General features: G+C 33.4%; 5 protein-coding genes across 5 annotated transcripts; 2 read left to right on the top strand and 3 right to left on the bottom strand.

Moving 5' to 3' along the window:
- The first annotated feature begins 3,354 nt into the window (after positions 1–3,354).
- On the top strand, positions 3,355–5,493 carry LOC133702239 (GATA transcription factor 29). The gene is made up of 3 exons (XM_062126532.1): positions 3,355–3,567; positions 4,795–5,181; positions 5,275–5,493. The coding sequence occupies exons 1-3, from the start codon at positions 3,355–3,357 to the stop codon at positions 5,362–5,364; spliced, it is 690 nt and encodes a 229-aa protein (XP_061982516.1). The 3' UTR covers positions 5,365–5,493.
- Positions 5,494–5,577: 84 nt separating this feature from the next.
- On the bottom strand, positions 5,578–10,204 carry LOC133702238 (zinc finger CCCH domain-containing protein 14-like). The gene is made up of 3 exons (XM_062126531.1): positions 9,882–10,204; positions 9,002–9,062; positions 5,578–6,727 (listed from the first exon to the last, which is right to left on the bottom strand). Exons 1-3 carry the CDS (start codon positions 9,964–9,966, stop codon positions 5,926–5,928), a joined length of 948 nt encoding a protein of 315 aa, XP_061982515.1. The 5' UTR covers positions 9,967–10,204; the 3' UTR covers positions 5,578–5,925.
- Positions 10,205–10,836: 632 nt separating this feature from the next.
- LOC133701298 (uncharacterized) lies at positions 10,837–14,607 on the bottom strand. Its single transcript, XM_062125167.1, has 5 exons — positions 14,492–14,607; positions 13,552–13,776; positions 12,147–12,527; positions 11,373–11,730; positions 10,837–11,315 (listed from the first exon to the last, which is right to left on the bottom strand). Exons 1-5 carry the CDS (start codon positions 14,531–14,533, stop codon positions 11,296–11,298), a joined length of 1,026 nt encoding a protein of 341 aa, XP_061981151.1. The 5' UTR covers positions 14,534–14,607; the 3' UTR covers positions 10,837–11,295.
- Positions 14,608–15,581: 974 nt separating this feature from the next.
- LOC133702036 (protein NRT1/ PTR FAMILY 7.1-like) lies at positions 15,582–18,689 on the bottom strand. The gene is made up of 6 exons (XM_062126212.1): positions 18,588–18,689; positions 18,116–18,163; positions 17,863–18,004; positions 17,548–17,765; positions 16,913–17,472; positions 15,582–16,643 (listed from the first exon to the last, which is right to left on the bottom strand). Exons 1-6 carry the CDS (start codon positions 18,687–18,689, stop codon positions 15,785–15,787), a joined length of 1,929 nt encoding a protein of 642 aa, XP_061982196.1. The 3' UTR covers positions 15,582–15,784.
- Positions 18,690–20,353: 1,664 nt separating this feature from the next.
- Positions 20,354–21,454, top strand: LOC133701060 (AP2/ERF and B3 domain-containing transcription factor At1g50680-like). The gene has a single exon (XM_062124839.1). It carries the CDS (start codon positions 20,354–20,356, stop codon positions 21,452–21,454), a length of 1,101 nt encoding a protein of 366 aa, XP_061980823.1.
- The last annotated feature ends 2,806 nt before the right edge of the window (positions 21,455–24,260 follow it).

Raw genomic sequence — 24,260 nt, 5'->3', positions numbered from 1 at the left:
AAAATAAATAAAACCACGAATACATATATTTTCCATGATCGAGATTATTCATTCAAATTTATTGGTTTATATATATATATTTCTTCTACAACAAATCAGCTCCTCTCTCTCTCTCTCTCTCTCTCTCTCTCTCTCTATATATATATATATATATATATATATATATATATAACTGTAAAGATTTATGTTAAATTATTTACAATTTTTTAATCGAATTTTAACTTTTTAATAATCAGATTAATTTTGATATCACAATAATCACACTGCATAAAAGTTAAAATAAGTTTTTTTTTTCTTTCTATTCATTTTCCTTTTAAACTAGTTTCAAGCGCAATTAAAAAAAATTACCCCCCCCCACTAAATAGAAGTCCCATGAATATTTCTAATCCATTTGTGATTTTTTCCCACTTTTTTGTCCAATATGTTTTTTTTTCCCTTAATTTCTAACATTTGAAAATTTTAAAAGTGTTAGAAATAAAATAAAAAAAATTCGAACTTGTCTTGCTAGTATAAATATAGGGGAATTAATACTCAGTTTTAAATTATTTTTTATTATTTAAGTGAATGATTTGACATATGATTGGATAATTGCCGAATTTAAGTTATAGTTAAGTGATGCTAACATAAGAAAAAACTTTAATAATACACGAGTCATTAGATTCATGGGATCAATCGTTAAATCTCACCTTAAGATTACAATATCATGGCTCACAATCTTTTTGAATTTTTTCATATTTATGATTTTTGTTAGAACTTGTATATACCTATACTCAATTTCAAAATTGAGGCACCAATTACTTCTCTTTTATTTTTTGTCACTCTTCATGTGTGTAATAATAATCAAGTTTACCGTATTTTTCTTGGTCTAACTTTAGAAAATTTTGTGGTTTGTTAAACTCACGAGGTACTCTTACCATATTAGTTACATGAATAGTAAACATGTTTTAGTATTGCTAAATTTCATGGTGTTTCGGAAATGACTACAAGATAGATAAACAAAGAAGAGTGTTCGGTCGTCAGAAATTTTAAAATATAATTTTGATTTAATTATTAAAAACAAAATAAATATATAGTATGATCGTGAAAATTAGGTCAAATTAACCCAAGGCAAATTTTCTTCAGTCTTCCAACAATATATTGAAATAAAAAAGAATGAGGGATTCAAATAAAAAATTAAAAAAAAATTAAAAAAATATAAATAATAAATTAATATGTTGTTAACTCAGTTTAAAGGTCCATACATCTATTTCTATAAATTTGTTGATCATTGAAGTAGAATAAATATTCTTTCATGTCAAGCAAATAAGTTTGATATTCCTTAAATCTAAGGGAAATAGATGAGATTACGAGTAAATTAATAAGACAAAGCTCTCTAATCAATTTCTTACCATCAAGCAAATTTCATATTGAAAGCAATTCTCATTCACTCAGTAGTAGTCTTAGGAGTAAAGTCTGTGAAATTATTCTAAGTAAACGTTCAAAAGTTTGATAATTTAACTTAGTTTATTCTTTCTAATAAATAAAGATGAGAGTTGCAACAATCAAATTAATTCTTTTGCTTCTTACTTTAGTCCATAACAACAATTACAGATTGAAAGAAATTAGAAAGCATACATGTCATCTCAAAACAATTCAATAAGCTTGGATAACAATCAATAGCATAATTATAAATAAGAAAAATTAAATACAGAATTACAATGATAAATTACTTTTCACAACTTGCTAATGGTGATGGTGTGTATTCCTCTTGAACTAAATTTAGAAATTAGTTTATAGTTGTTGGAAAATTGACAAAAACAAAGAAGAAAAGAATGTTGCAAAGCTCCTGTTTCAGTCGTGTTCTACTCTATTTATTCTCTCGATTGACTACCAAATTTCTTTAGGATTCTTAGGCTAATTAGAAGGTCCTTAAGGTTGGTTAAATCCCTCAAAATATATGTTGAAAATGGACTCTGCTACTCTCACTATTTTGTTGTAATTCCAACTCTGCTTCAACTTAGACTTGGTTTCTTGCAATATCCAATCATCTCAGCTGTATTTTCTCATTCATGGCATGTTAGAGGCTTGATCTGCACCTTTCTTGGATCTTAAGGCCTACCATTTCTATGTTAGACTCTCAGCTATGGTGAAATACTCAGCACCGTTAGTTTTCTCATCAAATCAAGAGACTAATCTCGTCTTTCAGATTGCGTTAGGATTTTCGCCTTTAAAATGATTTTATATGACCTGACATCCTTAAAAAATGTTGTAGTCCTGAATGTGTAGATGATTTTGGGCTTTTGAATCGTATGATTTTGATGTCTGGAGGCTTAAAATATGTTTATTTGAATCTGTAGTATGAAAACAGAAAATCCTGTTATAAGTAGGATTTTGACCCGATTTTGCAGGCTAATTAGAGATCCAAATAAACTTGAATTTCTACCTATAATACTTTCCTGAAAAGCTTGACATGTATACTTTAATTTTGATTCACCTTACGTTCACATTCTAAAATTATAACTTTATGAAAAACCTATTACAATAAGCAAGATCCGAAACATAAAATGTAGAAATTCTTATCTTTTAGCAATTAATTTATAAAGTCTCTTAAACATGTCAAATTCATAAAAATAACTTCTAATAAGCTTAAAATATATTAAAAAACATAGTATCAAAGAAATGAAAACATATATATATTTTGCACTTTTCAAAAAGAAAAACAAAAAACAAAAAATACAAAAATATTATTGTCTACATAAAAAAAATATTTTTATTGGTTGACATGTACGCTAGCTCGAGAATAACTCCCACCGTGTAAAATAAAAAATTAATTGCTAAAACAATTAATTATGCTATCCATCATCATCTTTCATAGATATAAAACAAATTATTTATTTGCATGGACCTTGGATGATCTGCTTATTCTTGCGGGAACAAGGCCACGGTGTACCGTATTATCATTAACAAACGCACGCTAACACTGGATCTGAGACAAATCATCAGAGGTTCGGATGATAAGATTCTAAACCTCAAGGAGGGACAATCAACCTTAAATCAAGTACAAATTTATACAGTAGTAAGTACTGTACTATACGTTCAAGAATTTATAGTGAGTGTGCTTGTCTGTCTTAATGATGATTTTTGTTATAACTTCACATTAAAAGTGTGTCTGTATCTAGTATCTTTGGCAGTCTTCCAGGCCATTTTGTCGGTATCCAATTATCCATTGAGTGCTTCACTTTTAACTTTCTTGCATGCCCACCTCTCCCTCTTATCTTTCATGATTCTATGAATTTTATCTCATAATATTATTGCATGGTCAATTTGTTGGCTGTTCTTGTCTGCAAAGGTTTTTGATCTGGGCAAAGAATATTCATGGAATCCCAGTGGTTTGATCAGACTACTGATAATTGGAATGGGGGTTGTGATCATCAGAATAACACAGAAAACAATGTGGATTTGACTCTGAAATTAGGATTGCCAGATGATCATGATGATCAACCACAATTTGAGCAATACTTTAGGTCTAATAGGGCCCTCAAGACCCATCAACCAGCCATCCTCAGCTTCAATGCTCCTTACTCACAGGTATAACTCTTACACTGATTTGATCAACTAGAGTGAAGTTTGTAAACAAAAGATTCTGCCCAGTTCTTATGAATTTCTGCTCAAATTCATTATCCATTGTGTCAAGTATCATAGAGGACTAATCATGAAAGTCACTTGAGGAATTATCTTACATGATTTTTTACTTAAGAAATGATACTACGCTCTAATAAGATGGTCTAAATTTGTTCATTATTGATTTGATATATACATGATAATTTTATTCCAATTCATAAATAGTTTGTTCATTTGATTTTGATAGAGAAAATAAAAAAGGGATAAGCTTCAAATAATCCATGACAATAAACAACAATACCGTGATATAGTTACTCGTTTTATATCCTTTTCAATTTGATGGACGCTTCTTTATTTTATATATATATATATATATATATATATATATATATATATATATATATATATAATCAAATTCAAAACTTTATAGAAATGAGAAATGGAAGGGTAGCTAGGTAATTTGAGTGGAATTTTTTTTCTTTTTTTTCCATAGCTTGAAATATTAATTCTAGAAAATGAATGGACAATTAATTAAGCATTTTCATATATGTTTCAAATATAAGTAATTTCATTCTCAGCAAATATTTAAACTATGATATTTATTATTAGTTTTTAGATATGGTTGCAGAGTTGAGAAAAAAAAAAGGTTTAATTTCCATGTACAAAAGAAACCAAAGGTATGTTTATCTGTATGCTATAGTTGCTAAGAGTTAATATATACGTGTGCGTTAAATCTTCAGCTATATGATGGGGATATCTTTATTTTAATATTTAATAATTAAATATAAACTACGTAAATTATAATTTAAACTTAAATGATTAAATAAAGAAATAGATTCGTATGCTAAGGATAATGAAAGCATAGCATTGAGAATCCTGCTTAAGAGCTTGTAGATCTAAATTAGAAAATGAAAAAAAGAAAAAGAAAAAACATGATCAGAACCCATTTTGTTTTAATTATGACCTAATGCTAATTAAATACAATCACATAATGTAATTAGGAATCCATGGGTTACTAATCAATTGCTCCCAGGGAAAATAGCTATTGATTGTATGAAATTTGATATCAATATGCTTAATTAATTACCATTTCATATCTTGATGGAAGTGCTTTTTCTTTAGTTGTTGTTATTGTTAAACAGTAAGTTCATTAATTAATCGATAAAAAAGTAATCTCAAACTTGGCTTATACAGGGCACAAATCATCAAGATATGGCTAATGCTGGTTTAAATCACCATGGGAGGCTTAATGGAGACAATCTTCATGGATCTTGGCCACGGGAGATGATGGGGAACCATCCCCATTACATGAATACTCAATATGCTGCTGATTCTGCAGTGGGATCTGCTGCTTACCCCAAGTCCTACAGTTGCATCAACAGCAATCCTGGTACCTTTCAAATACCAACGATGAACGGTCGAACACTCCTCAACACAGTAGCTAGGGATGGTGATCCTGGTGAGATTGGAAGTTCCTCTGGTTCACGTAGAACCTTTATTGACCATAATAAGAGGTGCAGTAACCGGAGTTGCAACACCGATGACACACCGATGTGGCGCAAAGGCCCCCTTGGTCCCAAGGTAACTTTCAAGGAAAAAGTTCTCTTTTGCTATTCAGTAACATTTGTATGCTGCGCCACAGGATTGATGATACTGTTTGCTTCATGCTTTTAGACACTCTGTAATGCATGTGGGATCAAGTACAGAAAGGAAGAGGAGAAAAGAAGGGCTAGAGAAGCCGCCCGACGGTCTAACGGCATTTAGAACGTTTAAAGAGAGCAATTGCGGCTTCATCTTGTTAAAAGTTATACTATTCAGGGATGATTTGCCCTATCATGTTTTATAATCCGAAATTTACTTCAAGACATTCATGCTGGAAGAAGTGAAAACCATGTGCCGGATGATGGCATTCATTTCACAACTTGCCGGAAAATTGGGGACGGATGTTCCCGGTCTCTAGCTTCCTCTTATGCTTGATTTCATTCAGAAACCTATTTCATTAGAACAAGTTTAAATTATTAAAGTGCCAAAACCAAATTTAAGAGACTGAACCAGTAAGCGGTAGGTAAATTGTGTCCCACAAAGAAGCCCTAAGTTCAACCTGGCAAGATTTATCCCGAGACTTCAGTAACGATGGCAGACCAACAAACAAATAAACAACAAAGAGATCATAAAAATTGCGAAAAGAAAAACCTAGAACTCTTAGAGATGGCATCTGTCTATCTTTGAATCCCAAAATACTTGGTAACCACGCCAAACACCAAAGGCTATAACAAGAGTATGTCCTAACACAGGAAGAGGAGAGACGAGGTAGTGAAAGTGAGGTCACATTCCAGACTTGCGCAATTCCTCAGCACCGTGTGCAAAGTGGCACCTATCCCCAAAAGTGCAAGATCCTTTGTTGAAGTTCTCACAGATCTTGGTCTTGAAGTTATTTGATCCGCCAGAAGAATGCATTGATGAGTTCTTCATGGGAGGTCCAGAGGCTTGACCGACATTTGAAATAAGCTGGCGAACCATGTCACTTGCTTGACTGATCTGATCAAATGAACCCTCAAGCTCTATGTTCCTCTTTTTAGGGTCTGTTTCATGCTCCCTTATGGAAAGCTTGGCTCCAGTAGCACGACAGATATGCTTGGAGTTAACACCATTTTTCCCAATGATGGCTCCAGCAAGTGAAGCATCAATACTGATCTTAGTAGTGGCGGATGACCCAAAGCTTGCTGCAGCACCATGACCTTGGTGTGGATGCTCCATGTGCCGACTCATCCTGCCCTGCATTGGCCCCATGGCACGAGGATCATCATATGGAGCAGCAGCCCTGCCCTGCATTGGCCCCATGGCACGAGGATCATCATATGAAGCAGCAGAAGCCTTCCCAAGCTCCCACTCACCATGGGCAAAATGGCATTTATCACCGAACTTGCAACCCTCAACTGTGTTGTATTTATTGCACAAACGGGACTTCACAGATGGAGGAGAAGAGCGATCTGGAAAAGAAGGGGGTGGGGCACCTTGATTTCTAGAGGCTGGTGGAAGAGCTGGAAGCATTTGGGACACAGCTTTATAGCCACCAGGAACATAATGCAAGAAGTGGCATCCCTCACCGAATGGGCAACCAGAAGTACTGCAAAACAAAAGCATAGAAAAAAGACTGGACAATGAGAACTTTTCTGCAGCACCAAATCCATTAAATTACAAGCTCACATTTCTCAAACTAAATGCTGCAAGAGAATCAAATTAAATATCAGACTAAAAATAAAAACTGATGCACAATTTTTTTTTTACTAAATAAAGACGTTCTGATGCACCAAGGTAAAAAGGTTGACTTGAATTCAGAAAAGGGTTGCCAAGGCCATTGGCTCATTGATAGTCTAATGATGCCATAACACATCTAGAACATATTCCAATTTCATTAGCATAAGGAGGAAGAAAATGAATTAACCAACAATCACATGATAAAACTATATATATATATCCATCTCATGCAATTTTTTAGAAACGCTATTAAAAGTTGAATGCAATCATCACCACCTTAATGAGAATATATTTTAACAGCCCGGTCATCCAACCTTATCTCAGACAACCAAATCAAGCAATGAAGCATTAAACACAAAGAAAGAAAACAAAGCACCAAGTAGCAAGAACAAAGATCATCGCAGCCATCTTAGGGAAGGCCTAAAAAATAGGGATTCAAAAAATTTATCTAAACCCATCGTCTAAACACAGAAGTTGACATCAATTGTCAATAAAATTACCCACATCACATAGGAGAAAAAAAAAGCTCGTTAAAACAAATTGCAACATTTGTTATTATGAGAAAATCACAAACTGATAGAACGCATAACTTATTTTAAGTTTCAAACCATTTTAGTTTTGAGAACATGGGACAGTTACTAAATTTAAGAGTTCAAGAACCAAAGACCTTTCACAAAATGAACAAAAATCTCAATTTAAAAGAACAGATTATTGTGCCTAGCAGCATCAAAACTAAAATTTAACAAATATGCGGCTCTATCAAATGCATTTACAGTAACTGAATCAATATTGCATTAAATCCTAAAACTAAAAGCACCCTAACTTGAATCCTACATATCTAGAATTTCCTACTCATTGCTAATCTAGAAGCATGTCACATTTATTTTTAAGTATGACCCCAGTTATCTCAATCCCATATCATCCCACCATCTTCCTCTCCATCATCCCAAGCATAAGATCCCATCAAATGGTAAAATTATCCGCTAATCCTTCTCTTTCATTTTCACTGTGGAGAAGCATGATTGAATGAGTTTCCATTACTTATCATGACATCCACCTTTTAATGAAACTAATATTAAGAATGTGTTTATAAGTTGCTGATCCTGCATCATCCTCTTGGAATACCCTCACCCCACCCCACCCCACCCCCCTCTGCAATACTTAAAAACCTTTCATCAATCCCAATACATTCAGTAACTGCAAGTCCACTTTCATTCCCAGCAATACCCTCAACCCCCCCTCCCCCAAATTAAAATACCATGAATAATAAAAAATGTCGAACAATTTCCACCAGCATCAATCTTTTCAATTTTTCATCTTTCCCAATTTAATTTGATCATAGTTTTTCAGAATTAACACATTGAAATCAATAGATCAGCTACTGTCAGCAAACACTTTTTAGAAAAAACAAATTCCTTCAAATATTTAACAAATGAAAAAAAAAGGTTGCTATTGAATTTCAGGCCTTTATGTCTCAGAAAACAGAATACAGGAGAGACATTTTCTACTGGCTGATAATTGAAAAGCAATGAAAACATTTTAAGAATGCAAAACAGAGCTAAGATATAACCACTTCAGTCATCCAAAGATAGTCTTTATTTTGACAGAGCATCATATAAAAGGCCAAAAAAAAACCCTAGTCCAATGATTGTTGCATTCATCAGTGATGTTATAGGATACAGAACAAAACAAACATTGCATCTACAGAAACAAAATACATCACACTGAACTACGCTTTTATTCAACTGTCACATGGAGCCTGTTCCGGGCTTTATAAGGCAGTTCTTAGCTACCCATCAATGTATCATGGCTTTTACTTGCAAAGATTATAGCAAATTATGAATAGCCATTGAGGTGGGCAAGTTTTGCATCCTGTAAAACTTCTTTCAGTTTACTATGTCCGAGCAAGTAGTTATCCAAAAGTACTCTGAAATCAACCGTTTCTGTTCAATTGTCTTGGTTATCATGATTAGAGGAAAACCTGTACCACAACTTTAACTTCCCAATCCATCAGTCCAAATCACAGTGATTTCAAATTGCAATTAAAAAAAGTTTGTAAGAAACCTTATTTTACAATTTATACAGATTACAAATAGATGTACAGCATTTTGAATATTTATTTTAGATAGGTTAAGATTTGAACCTGAAAAACTTTGTGCATGGCTTCGATTTGCTTCCTATACCAGTTGAAAAGGACTCCATTTCTGTTGCACCAAAATTAATTAATTTTCTCAGTTAAGATTTCAGTGATTTATTAACCTCCGAGCTTTAAGAAACTCTCTCATCATGTTACTCATTCTCATTACCATTGATAACATGATGATTTTATATGATATAAACAATGCAAATAGTAAAATTTTATAGAAATAGATAAACTACGTGACCCCATTAAACATTCAAGTATAGATAACAACCCAATAGTAGTTTTCTAAACAATAAAGTGCCTGCCCAAAACAGTTCCATCGCTCTTTTTTTAAAAAAAAATCCCGCACTACAAAAACAATAAAGCTAGAAGACAGTCTAAAACCCTATCTTTTTTAAGCTTTTGATTACCCACCAAAAAACCAAAATAAATAAATCATATCCTCTTTAAAAAAAAAATTCAACTTCAACATTTTCTTTTCAGCCTTTTCTTCATTTGAGCAATTCCGGACACCAAGCAGATTCATTCACATCAGGAACAAAAACAAGAGCAAGTAATTCAACCAAAACTCAGGAAAAATAAAACAAATTTATGCACCCGCCTACCGTATTCCAAAAAAAAAAACATCCATTAACCACACTAAAAACTCAACTAGAATTAAACAGATAATATATTTAACTCTTAATTAATCCTAAAACAAACTTAGCCTAATTAGTTAAAAAAAATTATATAATTAACTATCAAATAAATTCCGAGCATTTCCACAGTGACGAACTAACTAAGAAGCACAAATTATAAAATAAAATAAAATTTAAATTTAATATATATATATATATAGAAGAGAGAGAGAGAGAGAGATGGAAAAAAAAAAGAATCGTACCTTGTCTGGTCTTTTTGTGGCCACCATTGCCATTAAAAGCAGCGTCGAGTCTGCCTCTCTTGCGGTGACCACCTCCGAATTCCATTCTCTTTATAAGTAATTTCAGATCCAAGACTCAGTAACCTCTACTGCTGCTTCGGCTCCTCCTCCGCTAGCTAACTAGCTACGACGAAGAGAGAAACTTGAGAGGAGAAGAGGGGAGGAAAAAAAACCCTAGAGAGGGAGGGAGGGATAAGAGGAAAGTTAGGGTTTGAAGTGGAGGAGGAGGAGAGAGCGGGCGGGGGAGAGAGGGACTTCAAAGGGAAATAAATGAAAAATAAGAAGCGGAATCGAAAATTAGGTTTAAATGGGGTTTATTTATATTTAGAAAATTATGAGAGCGGCGCGCACGTGATATGGGCGTGCGTGAGGAGGCGGTGATGTTAGAAATTTTGTGAATGAGGTATTGTGTACTCTTCTTTTCTACCGTCATGGAGATAGAAAAGTAGATAAGATAAATTTAGTCCTTATAGTTATTAAAATTTAATAACTCATCCTTACTATATTGAAAAATAGTTATTGAGGACCTAACCAACCCAAAACTTGAACCAATCTAGATTGAAAAAAAAAATCAAAGAAAAATACTTGACTAGCCCATAAAAAACCTGCTAACTTGATCAAAATCTTATATTTAACCCGTTAATTTTTCTTTTAATTTTTTTTTTGTTAAAGCAATGCAATTTTTTTTTAAAAAAAAAAATTAGATTTCAACCCATCTTTCAAAATACATTTTTTTAAAAAAAAAAAAATTGTCAGCGGGTTGGGAGCTAGCTTTTACCCGGTCAACCCAAATTTTTTATTAAATCAGTCAATTTTTTTTAACTTGAACCGAACCTCCAAGACCACAGAGGTTTCACAGCTATGCTAAAATAGTAAAATGGGACCAAAGCCAGATGTACCGAACGAGAGATTTGGATGGGGTTAAAAAGATGTTTCCCGCAGAGGTTTAATAGTTTTTTTTGTTTTCTGAAAATATGTTCAAACAGTTGTCTTTCAGAGGTCACATTTATCCTGTGAAACTATTTATATCAAACACTCAGTAGCCATTACATCTCCTACCATTTGATTCAAATCATTTTGCATCTCAACTCAACCCTTGAGAGGTTTCCAATCATGCAACATGATTTTATAGTTGCACTTTCAGTTATCCTCCAGAGCAAAACTGAAGTTACCTGTTAAAGCTTTGTGAGTAGCTCCAGGCCAACAAACAAGCTCATCTCCTTGATGCTGTTTCCCCTAAATGACACAAGAATACTTGGATGATGCCAAGCACAAGCAACCAAGTAACTCGCTAGCTAGCTCGGAAATCCAGGAAATGATGCAGTTTCTGTACGAGCAGCTCATAGGTTCCGAAAAGGGATTTACTTTTAGTAACTCAATCCTTCTCAAGAAGACCTGCATAGGTTCCGAAAAGGGATTTACTTTTAGTAACTCAATCCTTCTCAAGAAGACCTGCTTTGGTGCTCTTGAGCATCTCATTATGGAAAGTAGACACAATGCCGTAGATTGAGTTCCTTGGCACATCAGCCATGGCACAAGTATTTGCATGTAGAGGATCACCTCGCTTTTTTGCTGTCGCAACATCTCTTCTTCCTATACCTGGAGTATTCCATTTAATAGTAACTGGCCCCATCAAATGTTGGGGTTGCGAGCTTGTCTTCTTTTCCATGAAAACTTCAATAGCAAGCAGGCTAGAGATAAGTGTTGAGAGAACAGCAGCATTGCTACCAGTGAGTTGTGCAACCCCAAATCTATCCTCCTCGTGTGACCGTGCAGTCAAGAAGGCAACTGCCTTGGCACACCATGCATACTTATGTGGGAATTGAAAAACATTATTAAATTGTCTATGGATTCATATTGGTAAAATAATTCACATAAGGTGGCAAAAACCCTTAATCATAGGATGCTTGTAGTACAAGAGATTTCTTCTATCAATAGGCTATTCGAACAGATTTCTAGAAATCAATTTTGAACACTTTTTGAAAGTAACAGATGCATTGCAACAGGTTCTGCTGCATCAGACAAGCTTGCTAACCTAGATATAAATGAATGTTAAAAATCAGAGATATCATCTGCCAAACAGCATATTGAAATACTAGAACATTGACAATGTTATCTGTAATATGATTTGTTTACGAGAAAGCAACGTAAAATAACTACAACAAACATTTTAAAAACAGAATATTTAAATAAAAAAATCAGTGTATCAGTGCCAACTTTCCATACCTGAAAGTTGTTTAGTGATTCATAATGTTTTGAATCCAGTTGAGAGTCAGTTGGCGACTGCAATTGATTGGATAATTGATGTGCCTTATCAACATAACAACCTTCCAAGACTTCACTCAAGTTAGATGTAAGCTGTTCCTGAGGCCTCAAGCACGCAGCAACTTTTTTATAAGTCTCACCAGTTTCTTCAAAAAATGCAGCTCGGCACCAAGCATCTACATTATTCTCACAAACCATACAAAGATCAAGATATGCAAGATACTGCGGAAGAGAATCCGGAATGCTCTCCTTAAGGGCTGCAAGGAGAGGCCCACTGGGATTTGTCTCTGCTGCTGCAGAACCTTTCGGCGGTGCAAATAAGTACCTTTTTGTGTGTAGCACCTTCATGGTAACAGAAAGATGTCAAAAGAAGTAGGGATTGTGAGAAGATAGACAACCATGTCTAATTATCTTCAAAAGTAAGAGGTAATGCCTGCACATAACCTATTGCAAAGTTATAAACCAGGCAACACAACATAACACAAGCATATAGCCATTTGCAAAGTAATTTTCCTTGCAAGTAATGCAGCAGTGAAACAAATAATAAGATGACAAAGTCGTTCCATATGGTACCCTATTGCAACAATAATTTGAAACTGGTCCATAGAGATTTAAAAACAAAAGGATAAAAATTCATGAAGCTTGGAGAGGATCAAAGAGTGGCAATCACTCCCGAACTAAAGGTTTGCTATTTATGTTCGTTTTAGATTTATAAGACCATTAAAGTGTTGTTCTCTCATTGAAGTAAAATATCCAGAAGATGCATTTGAAGACAGACAGACGCTTCAAAGCCTGCTCTCAAAACTCAAACCTGTACTGGCGTCATTGGAAACCCAGGACTTTTAGCACTACTATGCTCTTTTAACTTCCTCAAGAAAACATTATATATTATTAAAAAACTGAATCAAGTGAAGATCTTTTATTAAGAACATTATTCCTATAATTAATTCAAGCACGGCAACTAAAAGACAGGCATTTGGTAAATTTTATCCATGAAAGCATTGGCTAGTCCTCATTTAGAGAAAATTTTATATATGCCTTTTCTACTGTTTGAACCTTCCAGGGAAGAAAAATGTGGTTGGACATTCAGTTGACTTGCCTCCAAGCAATAAGTATTGGACATTCTCCTGTCACAAAAAAAAAATTGTTTCTTACTTCTTTTCTACTCTTTACTTGTCCAGCATAGAAAAGAAATACCAACAGACATCAGATAGTGTGTGTGTGTGTGTGTGTGTAAAGCGTGAAAGGCAAAGTTATGAAGCTTTTTGATTCGTAGACTTACTGAAGTCGCGTTCTATGTAATGGTCTTTGATAAACACAAGCTACAGCAGAATGCATAAAAAACAATAAGGACATTTATGCTAACCTGGTGTAAATGGTGACTCAATTCCCAACAGAGAAACACAGAAAAGCTCCCAATATACAGAATGATCTGCTCAGTGATTAACTGCCCCATTGTCCCTCCACTTTTAAATTGATCTGGAAGAAACACTAGCAACGCAGCTGAGCATAAGTAAGCCACATTAGAAAGCTTTAAAGCTCGTTTAATTGCCAATGGAAGTCCCATCTTGAAGCTATAGAAAAGAGGACGCTGTCCACAAAGCAACAGAAAATCAGCAATCACAAGTCCCACAACTGAGAGCAAACACCAAACAAAATCTTATCCTCTGCATTCACTAATCCTATACGAGTCCTCAATCAAATAATCAGAAAACCAGATTCCAGTCTCAATAACATACTTGGACCACAATTGGAACTTATCATCAGGAAACACAGCTTCTATCAACAAAAACTAAAACCTTATACTCACTAATCTTATATACATCTATCCCATTTCAAAAGCCCATAATTCATTTTCAATAACAATCCAATTCGAACATCAAGAACACAACTTTATCAGCAATCACTCACGTCAACAACCAACCCAACATAAGAATCTGAAAAAAAAAAAAACAGAAAGTAACAAATGCCACACTTGCATTGATCTTCCACATTATCAAGAACCCATTTTTCATTTTCAATAACAATTTGTTAGTCTGCTTTTAAAGGCATAATTTTTTTTACTTTTTAATTTAAATAAGATTTGCACTGTTTAACATATAATCATTTACTATATCGATGGAGAATTCTTTTATATTTTCAATTGAAATTGAGTTGATTAAATTAATACCAATAAAGACCATAAATATGATACACAATAAAAGGATTTTTTTTTTTTTTAGATTTAGACAGTGAGAGGGATCTTCTAGACGCATTTACAAATTCCAACCAGGATGAGAATAATAAAAATTAATTAATATACATACCATCTTGAACAACGATAAATACTCCTTATTCTTTAATAACATCGTGGTTGAGAAAGAGAGGGGGGTCACTTTTGTATTATCAATTTACTGATTTTACATGTTTTTTTTTGTTGAAGACTTTCAATTTTATCTTTATATTTTTTTTAAATGATAATAATGATTTTAATTTGATTTTTTATTCTTATTTTTCTTACTTTTTTATCAAAATTTTATATTTTTTAATTATATTCTGCCGTATCAATTATGAAGCATTTGTCTTGCCGATGAACGAAGTTCATACAACATTGTGCTCTACATTCTTTTTTATTATTATTATTTACGTGGGGTGTCCGGGCCAGCTTACGCGCACCACGACTATTCTCCACGGCCCGCTGGACATCCTGCAAGCCCAGGAGCAGGTAAGGCACCGCGAGGGTGACAGACATGCACATAGAAAGTCGAACCCGGGACGGGGACAGAACAAGTCACACGATTGACCACAGCAGCTAGACCTTCAAGTTGTGCTCTACATTCTTACATCTTCATCTTGTTGTTTTTTTGTTTTGCTAATATTTTTAAACTCAAAACTGGTAAGAAAATCAATTTGTCGACTAGTAGCTTGTTTGGTATCATATTTATTTAAAATAAAAAAAATAAAAATTTTAATTTTTTTAGGGAATTTTTTAAAATATACAAAATAATAAACTCGGAACTTTAATTTCTCGAAACCTTTTTGCTGGCTCCAAAACCATAGGATTTGGGGTGGATTGTTTCTTGATGCCGATCTGCTTCTCCTAGAATTCTCCATCGAAGCCGCATGTGGTAAAAGGATAGAATTATGATTTATCAAGTTCTAATAAGTTTACAGCTAAAACTCTGAAATATTATGAGATTTAGTAAGTCATAAAAGTTAATTCTAAAAATAAAACACAGAGTTTCAAGAGCAAACTTATTTATAATAAATATTACCAAGCTTAAAAGCTTTTCCATTACATTTCATTATCGTGATTCGTGAGTCTGTATCAGACTTAAAAGCTTCAAGAGCAAGCATAACCAAACTTGACACAGCCTAATCAAGATCTGCCAAACTTATTTATAATAAATATTACCAAATCCTAGCACCAGAAGAAGAAAGCAATCATTCCTCAGCAAGCAAAGGTCATGTTTTCTTCTTGTGGAAACGAGTCATCCTAAAGTACTCTAGAAAGGAAGGTGAAGGCTAGCAATAGCCAACAAGATGATGGTGCTGTGGCAATTGAGAGAGGGATCTTAGCCTCCTGTTTTGGTTCAAGTTAAGCTGGTCTAGCTAATTAATTAAACTCTTGCAAGCGCATCATCTTCTTGCTTTTCCATCCCAATTCCTTCGTGACTGTCATCAATGTTGATAGGCGTGTACCAATTGGCACAGAACAAGTAAATCACAAAATCAAAGGCTGTTAAGACTGCAATCAGGAAGTAGAACCTGTCCATGTGACCTGTGTTCAAGTCATCTGGGATCCATCCAGGCTTGTCACCTTTAGCTGTAATCTTCATCACCATGCTGACTAGCATGCTGCTGACATAGTTGCCAAGGGAGATTGAAGCCATGCAAAGTGAGCTTCCAAAACTCTTAATCCCGTCTGGTGCTTGCCCGTTAAAGAACTCCAACTGGCCTACATACATGAAAACCTCAGATGCACCGACAAGAACGTATTGTGGAATTTGCCAAAATATGCTTAGTGAGCTAACTTTTTTCCCTTCAGTAACATGCTTGAGCCTTTCAATCTCAGTAGCCCCTGCTGCGAACATTGCTAGCATCCCAATGATGAGTCCGATCCCCATTCTCTGAAGCTCAGTTAACCCCTTGGTATTACCACTTAACCTTCCAGCTAATGGCACGAGGATTTGGCGATAAATCCCAGTGCAAACAAGGACACTGCAGATATCAAAGGCAGACATGCTAGCTGCTGGCAGGTGAAACTTTCCAGCATAGGAGTTCATGACATCTCCTTGCTCAACAAAGAGGGAGGCCATTTGTGTGAAAACAACAGAGTAAATTATAGTGCATAGCCAAATAGGTAACATTTTCAGAACACATTTAGCTTCCTCTACTTGACTTATTGTGCAAAGCCTCCATGGATTCTTTTGGTGACTTAGATCGTCCTCTGTTACTGTTGCTGCCTTGTCCAAAAACCTGAAAATTATTATAAAAGAAACATAATCAGTAATCATAAATCAATTACCATTCCCTTTCACGGGCATGCTCAAAGCTAAAAACTATGGCTATCAACCTTACACAAACCTTATTCCAATGTGGCTTTGCCTTGACAAAATGACCACTTCGTAGTCTGATCCAGAGGAAAAGTATGGATGACTAAAGAATTGGATGAAGATTTAAGGCTTTTATTAAGCTACAAAAACACTATAAGAATCCTTAGCTTAAAGTAGGAATTCGGTACTTACTCAAAATCATCACTATGAAGAATCTTTCTGCTCCCTTTGATAGCAGATTCTGGTCCTTCCACTTCATAAAGTTCATCAGCTTTCGCCGGGATAACATCCCATTTCTTAACTGCAGCCACAAAAACCTGAGCAACTCGCGGCAAAGGGTTGCCGCAAGGTTTCACATACTGGTAACCAGGTGTCCCAAACAAGAACGATACCAAGGCTAAAACTGCAGAGCCTAATGACACCAGGAAACCTAGTGTCCATTTTCCATGATCCTCAAAATACACCAAAATAGTGTTTGAGAATAGAGATCCAAAGTTGAGTGCAAAATAGAAATAGCAAAAGTAAGCTGCCTTGTAATTTTTTTCTTTCGGTTTCGACTCGTCAAATTGGTCTGCTCCAAATGTGGCTAAAGAAGGTTGATGCCCACCATATCCAAAGGCAACTAAATATATAGCCAAGTAAAAAATAGCCACTCCCACCGACGATGTTGGCTCACAGGCTAATTCTCCATCACCACATCCATCTGGTTTGATCAAGAAATAACAAGATGATACCGATACGAGCGCCAACCCCTAATTAACATACAAAATGGTTAGCAGATCACATCAAAATTATAAAAATAGATTTAGATTTCAAATTCTACGTACCGAAACGAATATTAACTGAAAGACTGCACAGGTCAAGTATCTGCCCCAGTATGAATCACTGAGGAAAGCTCCTATGAGTGAGCACAGATAAACTGTGCCAGTCCACTTGCTGACACTATTGGCAGCATCAGCATTACTTTGATCAAGAACTCTTGTTAAGAACAGAACCAAATTCACACCAACTCCAAAGAAAGCTAGTGTAGCCAGGCATTGATTTGCTGCAGCAGAACGAAGTAGAAAACAAAAAATAAGTTTAATCACTTGCATTTTTTACAAGCCATATAAGAAGTTGCATTTTTTTTACGTTATTAATACCTAGCAAGATGCTTGCAGCTTTCCACCCTCCAGAGCTCTTCCAAGTAATGGAGCGCTTATTGCTAGCAATATCGTGTTCTTCCTCAGTTCTGATTCTGTTCACAGCTACATTTTCTCTAGAGATGACACTTTCTCCTGTCACCTGCTTACATTTAAAAAAATAAAAACAACAATGTTAATGTTTTCATGAATAAGAACATAAATTCACGTTTATATATCTTGAGTATTTACTAAATATTGAATTTGTTTTTACATAATCGGTGGAAGGGTCTGAATCCATAGCAGCAATAGAATATTTTCTCTGCAAAATAAGATCAGAAACTGGTTAGGGATGTAAGGAAGATATGGATTCATGAACAGAATTTGAAGGAAACAGGAAAGAGCACTTATATAATGTAATGGCACATGACATGGGACGTCAAGACGTCATGCATGGCCATGTTTAACAAGAAGAAAATAAGAAATAAACAAAAAAAAAATCAAAATTCTTTTCCATCTTGCAGCATGTAATTAAGATTCGAACTCGAGACGAAGAAAATGCAGTACCAGTCCAGAATAATAGCAAGAGAGGAGTCTCCAGAAGAAAACTAACAAACAAAAAGAGAGGTGGAGGTTTAATTAATGCAAAAGAGGAAGATGGCTAGGAGCATGGTGCGAGAGAGTTTAATTTATAGGAAAACAATCGTGAGAAGAAGGGTGGACGGTGCAAGTCATTTTCAGCACACTTTGTTGTTGCCATTAAAGAAGAAAATATGGGTGGAAAATGGAACAGGGAAGAGAGGTCTCCTTAGAAGAGTGTGTGCCACAACCTTGGTCATGCCTTCCATTATCAGATCATAGCCAGTGGAAGAATATTTTCATGTGAAAAAGATGGCATCTCCCTCCTCACCAAATCTTTAGTTTTCTTTGAAATTTGATAGTCTCTCCTCAATTTCACTTCTTCTCAGTGTTATCAAATCATAAATTCTAAATAACCCATCACCATGCATGAGCAACAGTGATAAACACTATACTTAATTTTTGCTATAGTGAAGCCAGATAGTGCAAATAATGTCACAACTTGGTTGTCTTTTATGAAGAAAAATCACATTTGTGAATTTATTTTAGTTTTTTGTGTCTAATATCTATCTCTTTAACATAAAGACAAACAACTTATTATTCATAGGTCAACTTTCAAGCAAAAGCAGGTAGAAAAAAATATTTTCAGCCACATTTTGAGAAAATGGACTGCAAAACAAAACTAGAATTGTCATCATCCATCAAAAGTATAGCGTATAAGAACTAGAATAAATAAGCTTTATAAGCAAGCCTATATTAGTCTTGTTGTTAAGTGTTCTTATCAATAATCCAAATAGAAAACAGCATAACAAAATTAAATCCTTTACATGCTAATCAATAATTATATATAGCATGCATGCTACTTGCATTAGATTATTAAAAAGAACTAAAACAAATAGCCAATTTTAGTAAAAAAAAAATAACGTCAAAATTAAAATTTAATAGAATGTATGATTTCTCACCTTTCTTGTGATTTTAAGATTTTCTACTTCAGTGAAAGTTCGTTTTCACATCAATTTCTTGATATAATTAGATCATATATATTGAGATTTTTTTTTTGAAGATTTATAAGAGCATTATATATATATATATATATATATATATATATATATATATATATGCGCGCATAAAAACAGAAAGTTACAAATAATTAATGAGTCGTAGCATTTTTTTTTTATTGACCAATGAATGCAGGTAGGATTACAATGTGCTAAATGCTAATCAAGTTGCTGGTGCCCTCTTTCTTACAGCAAGTGATTTGTTTTTTTTTTCCTCCAGTAATTGTGGAAACCAAATGGCATTACCCATATACTAGGTAATTAAGGCAACTGGATTATGGCAACAAAACTTAGCCATTAATGCTAAATTAAGCAAGCAATGGAGATTAGCCTATTTGGGTTTTGAAATTTAGATATATAAATAGAAACCTTTCCCTTTTTCTTGAAGTTTTTACACTCTTAACCACTTCACAATCTGGATTTAGGTAAGGATGATCTATCATTCTACATAAGCAGCCAAGTTGTCTTTTGTCAACCTTTCAGGGGTCTCAAACCTAACAAAATATATGAAACCTGAAGATATGTATGCAAGCTTGCAACTAACCTAAGTAACAAACTAAACAACAATTGACTATATTAAGGTACAAGGCCTTTTCAAACTTGTTTTTACTTGCAAGATATTGCATTTATGTTCTAAATTTTCCAATAGAATTAGTTGTTTTCATCCTAACAATATTTTTTTGTTTTGAAAAATGTGATTTGTTTGATTTGGCTGTCAAATGATACCTAACTTGTTTTGTTTCCCCACATAAAAACTCCCTTATGTTTCATGCAACATTTACTTCTCCAATCTAGATAAGTTTGTTGCCTCATTTGTTATTTTGCTCAAACAATTATATATTCTATATGCCTTCATGTTTCAAATTGGAGTCGCAATGGAAGATCAAGATGCATCATCAAGCATGATTTCAAGTGCCAAAAGTCCCACCATCAATGTGGAAACTTTGGCATTTAGCAGAAGCAACAAACTTGGAAGGCTTCATAGCAATATCGGTAAAGTAGCAAAATTCAAAGGCATTGTGCCACAAAAAAATGGACATTGGGGTGCACAAATATATTCAAATCATCAAAGGATCTGGCTAGGAACATTCAAGACTGAGAAAGAAGCAGCTATGGCCTATGATAGTGCTGCCATAAAGCTCAGAAGCACGGATTCACATCGAAATTTTCCATGGAACGACCGCAATGTTCAAGAGCCTAGCTTTCAAAACCAATACAGTACAGAAGAGATTCTGAACATGATTAGAGATGGATCTTATCAACAGATATTTGTGGATTTTATAATGAAACAATCACAAAGAGAAGAAATTGGTGGAAGTGATGATCCCAATGGAAGGAGGGTGCATGCAGATGATGAACAATTCTCATGCATACAACTTTTTCAAAAGGATCTAACACCAAGTGATGTGGGGAAGCTTAATAGACTTGTGATACCCAAAAAATTTGCTGTTAAGTACTTCCCCTACATTTTTAAAGATGTTGAAGATGATAGGGTACTAAATACTGCTGGGGTAGATGACACAGAACTCATATTTTACGACAGGTTCATGAAGTCTTGGAAATTTAGATATTGCTACTGGAGGAGTAGCCAAAGCTTTGTTTTCACAAAGGGTTGGAATAGGTTTGTTAAGGAGAAAAAATTGAAGGAAAAAGACATCATTATATTTTATACATGTGCCTGCCCAAACAAGGTACAAGAGCAACATGGTCAAGGCCACTACTTTACCATGATTGACGTAGTTTATTGCAATGGCCAAAGCGGCAAGCTTGACGGGTTTAACCAAACGGAGGATATGCAAAGAGAATTGGCTGTCGTTTTAAGGCAAAATATGAGAAAGAAGTTGCAAAAGGATGGGAAAGAATTGAAGGAAACATTGAAAAACAAGGTTAAACATAAAGGGTTTAGGCTTTTTGGGGTGCAGATTAATGAGGTTGAATTGCAGTTGCAACCTTGTTTCCAAACAGGTACTGAGTGACAAAAAATGGCTTAACTAGGATCCTCGATCTTTCCCATTTTTTCCCTCGTGGCTTCAGTTAATTAAATGTCTTAACCATGAAATATTTTAAAGTAAGTTGTAGTGTTATTTGATTTCAATATATATATATATAGTTTAGTCCCTAGCTAGTTATCTTGGTCCTGTTCTCTCTGTTTTTTTTTTCATTAATTCCTCTAAACTCTTTTTTTTTTTTAAATAAATGTTATATTTCATTGAAATATTTGTGGATACAACGTTAGACTTGCAAGGAAAATGCATAAAAACAAGAAAGTTGTCAATGTAAAGAGATAGATGTTACAGAGAGTGTCAGTATATCCCATACATAATAAAGTGAGTTACGTTCTAATTATGAGACTTTGTCAGTCTGGGTTTGGAGATAGACTTAAAAAAGCCTTAATTGCATCATTAATAAATTAATGAATTAACTTATATTAATTATTTTTATTAGAATTAATGTTTTATCAAATTCATATCTTATTTTTTTTTGTTTAACTTAAAATATAGATTTAAATTTCAAATTATAATTTTTACAAATATATAATATTTAAGAATCATGTTTTTCTTCTAACATAAGAGGACTCCTCGAATCCAAATTCTTTCAAATGATGATAATTGAACGAACGTCTAACCACGAATTTAAGCCACAACTTTTAATGCACCAATAAAAACTTATATTTTCTCAAGAATAGCATTTTCAATAAAAAAGAACATATTAACTCACACACGAGCTATGAAAACTTTATGAAAGAATTGGGAGAGAGGAACTTGATTTCAGGGAAAAAACAAAAAAAAAAACAAAGATGAAAAAGTGATAAGGACGGGACCATATATATTATACTGTGCAACCCTCATTTATCAAATCATATATTCAGGCCCGGAGACTGTCCATTTCAATTCATCTTATCATTATATATATATATATATATATATAAAAAGCTGTCTCCCACCATTTGTTATATTCATTTTCTATTTGAAGTATGGTTGTTGTTATTTTTTAAAATATTTTTTATTTAAAAATTATTAAAATTTAAAAATAATTAAATATTTTTAAAAAATAAATAATTTAAAAATATTTATATCACCGCATTAAAATAATTTAAAAATATTAATTTAAAATAAAAAAATTAAATATTTTTAAAAAATAAAAACAAACCGTCCTGACTTTTGTTTCACCCACCGTTTCTTGCCGTATGAATCTGGACATCTTCCACTTGTTGTGACTCATTTTCAAATTATTAAATTTGGCTATTGGCTCCTCCCTCGAGTAAAAAACAATAATGTTATGTTTTTTTAAGCTAATACAATATTATTTTAAAAATAATTAAATTAAATTTTAATTAAAATACATTGAATCAACTAGATCCAATTAAATTAACTCTCATCGTGTTTTTTTAAACCTAACTAGAGTCAACTATTATTATAATAATAACATAAGGTAAGTAAATAAGCATAACAAATAATTGAATCTTGGTTACATTAATGTTCTATCTTATACTCGAGTGAATTATAAATTATTTCCTTCATATAACTTTTCAAAATAAATTAAAGATAATTCCTCTAGTTTCAAAATTAATTAATTATTGAAGGTGTTGACTATGTTTAATTCAATACTTATTAATTTATTCCGAAAACATCTTCTTTTTAATTCTATTAATTATTTTTGAAACTAGAGTACAATTTAATTCATCATACAAAACTATTGCCCACCAATAGATAGTACACTGTTCATATTGCATGTAGCATCTCAATGAGTTCACTGCATATATGTTTGTAGGCTTCATTTACCCTTTTTGAAACACAATTATATATGTACAATAAAATAAGAAAAATGATCATTGTAATCCTCTAAAAGGTGTGTGCATATTAGACCCTTAAAATCTGTAAGGTAGACTACTAAACAGTTTCTTTAATGTGATACTAGAGGGCGGGTTTAATGTGATACTAGAGGGCGGGTGTTTGGAGATATGGTAGAGGTTATGATTTAAAGTATTTTTAAAAAAAAATATATCAAAATAATATTTTTTATTTTTTAAAAATTATTTTTGATATCAACACATCAAAACTATATAAAAACATAAAAAAAAATTAACTTTAAACAAAAAAAAATAAAATTTTTAGAGTTTTCAAATACCAACCAGCCTAATTAAAATGTAGGTATCAAAAGATAAGAATGCACTATACTCAAGTTGGCAAGTGACCTTTGTCCCATCTTTTCCCAAAAAAAAAAAAATTCACTTCTTGTCATATTCATCATTAGAGTTATAAAGTGCAACCTGATTGGGAATTCAGGTTATAAGATTGATAAATTGATATAAATTAGCTTGATTAATTGAAAATAATGTTATTATTTAAAAAGAATTAAAAAAATAAATTAGCTTTCGATCAAGTTATAAATTAATTATCAGATTAACTAGTTCAATTTCTATTTATTTTTAAAACTTTATATAAATCATGTTCTGAACCATCGAGTTATCTGTGAGAGCAGGCTGGAATTAATATCTATGCTCGCCATGCTTTATAATTCGTATCCTGTTAACCGTAAACTACCCTAATGCCAAATAATAATAAAAAAAGAAACATCAGGTTCATGGATGGATGGGGTATTTTATCTTTTGGGCATATTGGAAAAATTATTTTTCATTAACCAAGAACCCATCCCAACACATTTTTATTTATTTTTTGGACAGGTTTCTCAAACCTAGGCCAATTTTAGTTATTAAGGTTTCGTGTGTGGATCAATGACTAATTTTAACAATGAACCTTTTCATTTGTCAGGTAAATTTAT

Source organism: Populus nigra, chromosome 8 (assembly GCF_951802175.1).
Source record: "Populus nigra chromosome 8, ddPopNigr1.1, whole genome shotgun sequence".
Taxonomy (NCBI): domain Eukaryota; kingdom Viridiplantae; phylum Streptophyta; class Magnoliopsida; order Malpighiales; family Salicaceae; genus Populus; species Populus nigra.
The sequence above is the reverse complement of the archived record's forward strand: the minus strand, read 5'-3'. Positions and strand labels throughout refer to the sequence as shown.

What these genes read in the sequence shown, in the direction of transcription:
- LOC133702036 (XM_062126212.1), bottom strand. Translation starts at nt 18,689, where the DNA reads ATGGAAGGCATGACCAAGGTTGTGGCACACACTCTTCTAAGGAGACCT. An exon ending in CAGACCCTTCCACCGATTAT is followed by an intron (nt 18,005 to 18,115) that starts GTAAAAACAAAT and finishes AAATGTAAGCAG; the next exon opens with GTGACAGGAGAAAGTGTCAT. An exon ending in AGCTGCAAGCATCTTGCTAG is followed by an intron (nt 17,766 to 17,862) that starts GTATTAATAACG and finishes GTTCTGCTGCAG; the next exon opens with CAAATCAATGCCTGGCTACA.
- LOC133701298 (XM_062125167.1), bottom strand. Translation starts at nt 14,533, where the DNA reads ATGTTATTAAAGAATAAGGAGTATTTATCGTTGTTCAAGATG. An exon ending in ATTTATCGTTGTTCAAGATG is followed by an intron (nt 13,777 to 14,491) that starts GTATGTATATTA and finishes CTTTGTGGACAG; the next exon opens with CGTCCTCTTTTCTATAGCTT. An exon ending in AATCACTAAACAACTTTCAG is followed by an intron (nt 11,731 to 12,146) that starts GTATGGAAAGTT and finishes TTCCCACATAAG; the next exon opens with TATGCATGGTGTGCCAAGGC.
- LOC133702239 (XM_062126532.1), top strand. Translation starts at nt 3,355, where the DNA reads ATGGAATCCCAGTGGTTTGATCAGACTACTGATAATTGGAATGGGGGT. An exon ending in TCAATGCTCCTTACTCACAG is followed by an intron (nt 3,568 to 4,794) that starts GTATAACTCTTA and finishes TGGCTTATACAG; the next exon opens with GGCACAAATCATCAAGATAT. An exon ending in AAGGCCCCCTTGGTCCCAAG is followed by an intron (nt 5,182 to 5,274) that starts GTAACTTTCAAG and finishes TCATGCTTTTAG; the next exon opens with ACACTCTGTAATGCATGTGG.
- LOC133702238 (XM_062126531.1), bottom strand. Translation starts at nt 9,966, where the DNA reads ATGGAATTCGGAGGTGGTCACCGCAAGAGAGGCAGACTCGACGCTGCT. An exon ending in CCACAAAAAGACCAGACAAG is followed by an intron (nt 9,063 to 9,881) that starts GTACGATTCTTT and finishes TTGGTGCAACAG; the next exon opens with AAATGGAGTCCTTTTCAACT. An exon ending in CCATGCACAAAGTTTTTCAG is followed by an intron (nt 6,728 to 9,001) that starts GTTCAAATCTTA and finishes TTTGTTTTGCAG; the next exon opens with TACTTCTGGTTGCCCATTCG.
- LOC133701060 (XM_062124839.1), top strand. Translation starts at nt 20,354, where the DNA reads ATGGAAGATCAAGATGCATCATCAAGCATGATTTCAAGTGCCAAAAGT.